At 51.4% G+C, this 8,039-nt stretch overlaps 1 protein-coding gene across 2 annotated transcripts; it reads right to left on the bottom strand.

Moving 5' to 3' along the window:
- Nucleotides 4,036-8,039, bottom strand: LOC102182869 (primary amine oxidase, lung isozyme-like). Of its 2 annotated transcripts, XM_018065148.1 has the most exons (5): nt 7,037-8,039; nt 6,326-6,433; nt 5,829-6,114; nt 5,327-5,456; nt 4,036-4,587 (listed from the first exon to the last, which is right to left on the bottom strand). In XM_018065148.1, the coding sequence occupies exons 1-5, from the start codon at nt 7,920-7,922 to the stop codon at nt 4,315-4,317; spliced, it is 1,683 nt and encodes a 560-aa protein (XP_017920637.1). In that variant the 5' UTR covers nt 7,923-8,039; the 3' UTR covers nt 4,036-4,314. The 2 variants fall into 2 exon arrangements, with proteins under 2 accessions (XP_017920637.1, XP_017920636.1); XM_018065147.1 differs by having other exon boundaries at nt 6,326-8,039.

The raw sequence follows: 8,039 nt of genomic DNA, 5'->3' as shown, positions 1-8,039 counted from the left end.
CCATGAGGTCTGCTGACATTTCATGGCCCTTTCTGATATCGGTCAGTTAACCAGAAAACTTACTTTTCCAGGGGTGATTTTTTCTTAAATCAGGCACCACCCTCTAAATAAAGTTGTATTCCTATAGGGTGAGGGTGTAGTGAGTTACAATCAAAAAAGGAATTTACTTAACCTAAGGTTTAACATGATTAATCTTAAAGGTTAATACTTATTTTTCCTATATGTTAGTTATATTCTTTATAAGGGCAAGGAATATGGGGATTTAGCAGCAAATATTGGCTCAACAAATGTAAACCCTTCACCAATGTTCCCCTTAAGATCTATTTTGTCTTAAGATAGTGATAAAGTTACATTACATAGCATAGTGATTTATAGTGATTTATAACAAAGTACAGTGATCTATAACAAAAGAGAAATTTCATTAACGCAAAAAGTCTAGTATTGCTAACATCAAAAAACTACTATATTTCCTTTTCTATATTCCAAATACATTGATTAATATATTCCCAGTTGCCTAAGGATATGGAGGCCTGGCAGCAATCATTGACTCATCAATGAAAAAAGCCCTATGCTAATACTCCAAACTCTCTGTGCTGTTTATGGTTGAGAGGTTGTCACACAAGCTAGTCTGTCAGCAGAGAGGTTTGACCTGAGACACCCTTGTCACACCCAGGGCAGGGAATTAGCAGTAATTATTGGCACAACAAATGAAAAAACCCTTCACCAATATAATTTCTAATCAACCCACTATACTATACTAATAATTATCTAACTTCTCAAAAGAGTCTGTATTTAGAAAGTTTTAAAGCATCTCATGCCTCTCAAGGTTGGGAGGCTGTAAACAGTCACATGTGGCCTTACAAACCTGATCAGGAAGGCTAGAGGACCTCCAGAAGAATTTCTAAGTTGAAACACTCTTGCACGCCCAGGAATTTTTATTAACTGGAGCTGCAAGTTAACTCCTTGTCCGAGAGAAATGGTTATGGGGGAGAGCCCCCTGTAAAGTCAGAGGTGTAGGAGAGAGCATGAAACAGACTCTGGTTTTGGGGTAGATGCTCGGGAACAGGAGGTTTCCTGAGGCTTGATCACACCTTTGCGTACGCCAAGCTTCCTTCCTCATGATCTTTGCCATGGGCGGAGTTCCTCATACTGGCCCCCGGCAGAGTTCTTTCAGAACCTGACATCCTGGGTTACTCTTCCCTCCTTTGGCTTGACGCTGAGTCTGAGGCCAACAATCCAGCAAGCTTCAGGTTTTAATGAGAGTGGGAGGGGTGGCCAGCTGGAGGTCTGCCTTGCAGGCCTCCTGACCTCAGTGGGCTGATAAGCTCACTATCTACATGTCTACTGAGGCCTGGGCCAGGGAAGTCATCCCTAGACCAGCTGTAGAGAGACTCAACCATAGTCCCTGTTCCACATCAAAGCTATGAGCGACCATCCGGACACACTCACATGCACACTCACCACTGTAAACACTCACTGCCTTGGTCTGGACATGGTTTCAAGGGAATGACTTGCAAGTTATTCTGCCCGGGTAAGGGAGGGGTTGATACCACATTCCTTTATTCCAAAAACAAAATAAGTTCCTTTATTCCATTGCCTCCAAAACTGACTCTCCTGCAACTGACCATAAAAAGGAGCCAGGAGGAGGTAAGAAACAACGGCATACAAATCTCATGGAGAAGTTCAGTGACTCAGGTCAGAGAAAGAAAAGGCATCAGGTCAGTATCAGAACCATGCGGCCGCAGCACCCATTTTTGTCCTCTGTCCCAGTCTTCAGCCTCTCCTTCTCCTCAGTCACTGTCCTCTGCACTCTGGCCTCCACCTTGGCTCGTGTTATAAGTTCATGCACCCGCCACCCTCTCTCCTGGCTGAGGGCTTTCTCCCTGTTCTTTGAAACCTAGCTTCTCTCCGCTCACTGATTCATCTGCATCCACTGCTGACCCAGCAGGGAACCTGGGTTTGGAGCAATGCAGAAAGGAGCAGAAGCTTCTGTGCTGTGTGAGCCCCCTGGATGTGACTGCCTCAGGCCAGAAGCTGAGCAGCATCTAAAATCTGTTTTCTGTCCTTCACCTCCCAGCCTTGCCTGGGCTTCCAGCAGGTGGAAGTCACCCCTCCCCATTGCTTCTCATTCTCCCTCCTTGAAGAGAGACAGACAGGGACAGTGAGCCATAGACAGTCAAAGAGAGACTGATTGAGGTTTAACATTTTCCTTGGAGACATACAGACAAGAAGAGGCAAAGAGGTCATCAGTCAGTCAGTCAGGTCGATTCAGTCACTCAGTCATGTTCAACTCTTCACAAACTCATGAACCGCAGCACGCCAGGCCTCCCTGTCCATCACCAACTCCCGGACTCTACCCAAACTCATATTCATTGAGTCGGTGATGCTATACAACCATCTCATCCTCTGTCATCCCCTTCTCCTCTGGCCCTCAATCTTTCCCAGCATCAGGATCTTTTCAAATGAGTCAGCTCTTCGCATCAGGTGGCCAAAGTATTGGAGTTTCAGCTTCAACATCAGTCCTTCCAATGAACACCCAGGACTAATCCTCTTTAGGATCTCCTTGCAGTCCAAGGGACTCTCAAGAATCTTCTCCAACACCACAGTCCAAAAGCATCAGTTCTTCGGTGCTCAGCTTTCTTTATAGTCCAACTCTCACATCCACACATGACTACTGCACAAACCATAGCATGGGGTCACCTGAGACCACACCTTTTTCTCTGGGTCTCAAATATTTGAGAAAATTGAGTCCCTGGGCTCATCTCTCAACACAGTTTATCCTCCCCCATTATACTCTATCTGAAAAGACAACTTATTAATAGTTTAAAGGATGCGGTCAGGTCTTGTATGGGACCATTTATTATTTGAATAATAATAAATGAATAGATAATATACTCATATGGCTCAAAGTTTTTAAAAGGGCTTATACTACTAAGTACCCCCTCCTGGGTCCCTTCCACCTGGATGCTCTCCAGAGGCAACCAGTGTCACCCATGTCTTCTGAATATGCATCTATAAGATATGGGAATATGTACTCATATGACCTTTCCTTTAGAACACAAAAGGTGGTGCCCTATACACACTTCTCTACCTTGCCTTGCTCTTTAGAAGATTAATTTCTAGAAGGAAATATGACTGGTTTTACAGCTGCGTAATATTGCTTGTAAGACTGTATTAGAATTTATTAATAAATCTTCTAAAAAAAACTGTTCTATAATTTCCAGTCTCTGGATATTTGTAGAGAGACCCTATATCCAGACCTTTTCCATCCACATCTCCAGAGGGACAGCCTGTGGGGGAGGCTCCACCCCCAGATGCCCTGGCTCCTTTGCATGCTCCCATGTGATTGGACAACCCCTGGCCCCATGACAGGTCTTCTTGCCTCGCTCCCTAGGTGCCCACTCAGCCTCCTCCACTGGCTGCTGCCGTGTGCAGAGGCCACAGGTCACACACAGACCTGGCACAAATGACCACTCCTCACTATCGCTGTGCCCACAAAACCACCTCAAGTGCCCCCTAGAGCTGCTGCTGTCTCCATGACCACTCCTGCAAGAGGATGCAAGACAGGACATACAAACACATTGCCCCAGGACTGGGGAAGGGGCAGCCTCCAGACACTGGGAGACAGATGGGGACTGTCTTCTCAAGCTAGATGTCCCTTGCATTTTCAGACTTCCACAGGCCTAGAGTCAGGAGAGGAGACCAGAGTTGAACAATGAGAGCTGAGGAACCTCTGCTGAGGACCAGGAGGTAAATACCAAGATAGAAGAACAGGTAACAGGAGAAGGCAGGGCAAGAAGGAAGGGAAGAAGGAGGGCCAGGATGAGAGGAAACAAGGGCCAAAGAGCCCCTTCCAACTGGACTCCTGGATTCACAGTCCTGCCAGGAATCCTATTGGCAGCCACCCCCTTAGACAGCCCCCATCCTCCCCTCCCATGTGAGGACTGGGGAGACCTGGCATGGCCTAAAAAGATTTGAGAGCGCAGGAAACCAAAGACAGAAGGATAAAAAAGCAAAACACACCAAAACCAGGAATCGATTGCTAAGGTTTAATAATCATTCCAGACTCCCCACTGACCATTCCTTTCCTCTCTGTGACAGGAATCCCGCAGGTTGGGGTCCACAGAGCTGAGACAGCCCTGTGTCAGGCAGCACAGGCTCAGGATGCTCCCAGCAGGGAGGGGAAGGCAAGGGACAGAAAGGACCCTGGAGAGTGAAGAGGGAGAAGAGCGCACAGACTCCACAGCTCCCAGCTCTTCTCCACACATTCCCTGGCCCTGGGGCCCCAGCCACGTTCCCCATCCCAGGGAACACCTAGGGGGAGAAGCCCGCGTGGGAGAAGGCAGGGAGGTCAGGGACACAGGCAGCAACCTGGGGCAGGCAAGCCACGGAGTTGACCTCACAGGACCCAGCATCCTGGTCTTCCCGGAAGTAGATGGAGTCCGCAGAATTGATGGAGGGGTCCTCGTCAAAGAAGTTGTAGGGTCGCAGAAAGAAGCCCACACTGTTGCCCACTGTCACCGTGTTGGGAATGTCCTCTGCATGTGGGATGTGCAGGAAACCAGCTGTCACCCAGGCCACCAAGTCCTAGTAGGGGAAGAAAGAGGGTCATGAGGCCTGGCGCTGCTAAGAACACCTCTGCCTCCCACAGAATTCACTTTAGGAGCCCACCGTCACTCAAGAGGGTATTAAGCTCTAAATGCTTTATCATAGTAGCCCAGAAGTCAACGCATAAGAAATCAACTTCATATTAGGAGCAACACCAGCCTCCACTGTTCCAGCCTGCAGCTGCCATCTCTGACAATTCCCATCACATCGCCATCAGCCTACCCATTCCAAGAGAAATGATGACACACACAGGCTACTTCAGCACCACCTCTGACTCTGGGAGAGTTCCCAAAGTGTAACTGAGAGGAGGTGAATGGAGGAGTGAAATCAGGGCGTGGGTGACACAAAGGCTGACATTTAGAAATTAACCATTTGGTGGGGAAGAGAGAAGGGGAGAGGTTTAAGGTATAAGAGATGTGGTCTTCCCTGGTCATTCGAGCCCTTCTGAATCCTGGGGCCCTTAAGGACTCAGTACACAAGCAGAGACTGAGAGACTGCTGCCTCTCGAGGAAAAGTTGGAGCCTCAGCCAGGGTCTGCAGATGAACTCCCAGCTTAGGATGTTTCCCTCCACAGGTAAGGAGCAGATCCACAAAAGCACAGAAGCAGGAGTCAGCTCAGCCCTTCAGGTTTTCACAGGGTTTCAAAGCCCCATCCAAGAGAAGGTGGGGCTGATCTCTGTGTCCCCCACAACTCCCTCAATTCCCACATACAGCTGACCTTTCCAGCAATGGTCTCATTGTTGATGAAGTCAGCAAAGTCCACGGTGGGAGTCCAGGGGTCATTCTGGTTGAAGACGCTGGAGCTGCTGGGCTCTGTTTCCTTCCTCTGGGTCACGGCCAGCTGGTACCTAGAGATGCTCTGGTCAGGGTTCCATGGTCACTGTCCCTGTCCTGCTGCCTGATCATCATGGAAGGGAGCCGAGCCCATGGACCTCAGGTTTCCCCTCTCATCTACAATCACTCAATGTCACTCTAGTGGGTGGCCCAACACCTTTCCATTTTTATCTGTACATCCCTTTCAATTTCACAACATGGCCCCACCCAAACAGAAAAGACTGTTCCCACTTGGGCGGTGTGTATCCAGTGTGGTCCTTTTGATAATCAGGAAATAGGTTTTGGGCTCTTACCTCGCCTCATGCACAGTTTGAACTGGGTTCCCAAATGCCCCTCCCAACACTCTTCTCATCTCAACCAACCCTCCAACAACGCACCCCACCCACCTCCCCCAGCTGACGGCTCTCTCCAAAGGGCTGTTCTGGGGCAGCGGCTCCCCAGGGATGCTGAGCAGCTGGATGCGGTAGCCCCGAGGGTGTCCCCACTTGTTCTTCTGCTTGCAGGCCAGGTACAGGTGGCGAGGGGAGGCCCCTCCCAGGGGGAAGGCAGCCTGCTCCTCTGTCTCCAGCTGCTTCCGGGTCACATGCAGCCTCTGTATCTGGTGCTCAGGGCTCCAGGGTATCGCAGTGGGGACAAAAGCCATGTCCTCAGCCCAGACCCAGTTCTCCAGTCCTGCAGGAATGGAGTGGGGAGACGGGAGGGGCAAGAGTTAGTCAGGCAGCTACCCTGCCCCCTCTGGAGTCTGCCTGCTTCTGGCTTCAGACTAGGAGCCAAAGACAAGGCCAGACTGAGTGTGTCCCTTGCTTCCCACCTCTCACCCAAAGATGTCCCCAATCTTTCAGGCCCCTCTACTGCAATCCGTGCCTCCCCTGGGGGGTCTTACCTCCCACATCCAGATCCACCTTGTAGTGGGCAGTGTGGGTGTGGACAGTGCCCAGTGTGTTCTCCCGAACCTGGTTTCCATATCTTCTGGCAGCACCAAAGTGGAACACTGCATTGATGAAGCCCGTGGCATAGAATTTGACTTGAATGGCCCCACTGGAGTGAAAGATCACATCCCACACATAGTCATAGTTGTACAAGGTTGACACAGATCTGAAGACCAGCACTGTCTCCACAAGACCCCCAAAATAGTGAGAAAACGCATCTGAGTGGTGTCGCCTCAGGGGCAGGCCCTCGTTATGCTCAAACACACAAAAGGCATCGTGTAGGGTCCTGGGGGCTTGGGACTCCAGAAGGAAGTGCCAGTCCACACAGGTGGCCAGATAGGGGCAGTCGACGCCGCGGGTCAGGGGCGTGGTGAACTTGCCCAGACCAAAGCCTCGATCCATATAGTGGCTCACCATTGCTACTGGGGTATTCCCACCATAGGCAACCAGGACCTCTTGCAGGCTGATCTCATAAGCCAGCCGTTCTCCCTGGAAGCGAACGTCAAAGATCCTAGGACCGCTGAAAGCTCCGAGGCCAAAGGAGAAAGTCCACAATGAGGAGGTCACTCGACTGCCTTGGACACTGAAGCGGGCGCCCTGAGGATGGAACTGCAGAGGGGGAGCTGGACCCGGGGGCACCTGGGACTTCAGGGACCAGGACCCACCTGTGCCATTGTTTGGGATCACCACCACATTCACCCGGCCAGCCTCAAACTGCTCCTCCAGCTGGGCCAGACTCTCATAGTAGCGGCCCTGAAAGAACACCTTCTGGATGGTCCACTGGGCAGGGTCCAGAGCCTTGTGATCTACCAGCAGCTCCAACCCAACAGGGTGCAGGTAGACCCCAAATCCTGAAATGTTGTAGTAGAGGCCAAACCACGTGGCCCTGTCCCCTGACTGGACACCACGGGGAGCTGTGGTCAAGATCACCAGGTTCCTTCCTCCTTGTTTGTAGGAGCAGCAGTGGCGGAGGACACCAGCAGCCTGGGCCAGCTCTCTGTTGAAGATCATCTGGTCTATGTCCAGGTACTCTCGGAGAGTCAGGGGGCGTCGGTAATAGGGCAAGGGGCCCCCATGACGCTCCACGGTCACATCCCGCATGTAGGAGGGCTGGGGCAGCGGCCCCACCACCAGCTCAGTCACATTGGGCTGGGGTTGTCCGCCAAAGAAGACGATGGCCAGTGCCTCCCGGGCAGGTGGGGGGCTCCCCCTGTCCAGGTGGGCCAGGGCTGCCTCCTTGGGGGGCAGCTGCAGCTCTACTGAGAAGATGCAGTTGTCTGAGGGTAGGGCCTGGGCTGCATCCACCAGGTCTGGCCCCAGCTTTTGGGTCAGGAAGCTCACCACAGCCCTCAGCTCTTCTCGGCTCAGGTCTGCAAACAGCTGGCTCTGGTCAGGGTGTGTCCAGGGCTGGGCACTGGGGGATCCGGAGGGGCAAGGGGGAGGCAGGCTGGGATGACATTGCTTTCCAACGCCCTCCTCACACCCAGTACCACCTTCCTCCCTGCCCATCACCAGAGGAGTCCACAAGGACAGAGAAATGAAGATGAACATCACTAAAGCTCTGGCTGTCTTCAGGCTCTTGATTTGGAGTGCAGCAGGCAAGATGGACAGACCGACAGAACTGGGGGCACAGTGCCTCCTTCAGTGTCTGTAGGTGCCTGTCTTTGA

This window comes from Capra hircus, chromosome 19 (assembly GCF_001704415.2).
Source record: "Capra hircus breed San Clemente chromosome 19, ASM170441v1, whole genome shotgun sequence".
In the NCBI taxonomy this organism is placed as follows: domain Eukaryota; kingdom Metazoa; phylum Chordata; class Mammalia; order Artiodactyla; family Bovidae; genus Capra; species Capra hircus.
This window is presented reverse-complemented; position numbering and strand designations above follow the sequence as displayed.

Excerpts from the sequence above, each read along its gene's own strand:
- LOC102182869 (XM_018065147.1), bottom strand. The coding sequence starts at position 7,922 with ATGTTCATCTTCATTTCTCTGTCCTTGTGGACTCCTCTGGTGATGGGC. Across the intron at positions 6,115-6,325 it reads GGTGGATCTGGATGTGGGAG|GACTGGAGAACTGGGTCTGG; the intron begins GTAAGACCCCCC and ends CCATTCCTGCAG. Across the intron at positions 4,588-5,326 it reads ATGAGACCATTGCTGGAAAG|GACTTGGTGGCCTGGGTGAC; the intron begins GTCAGCTGTATG and ends TTCCCCTACTAG.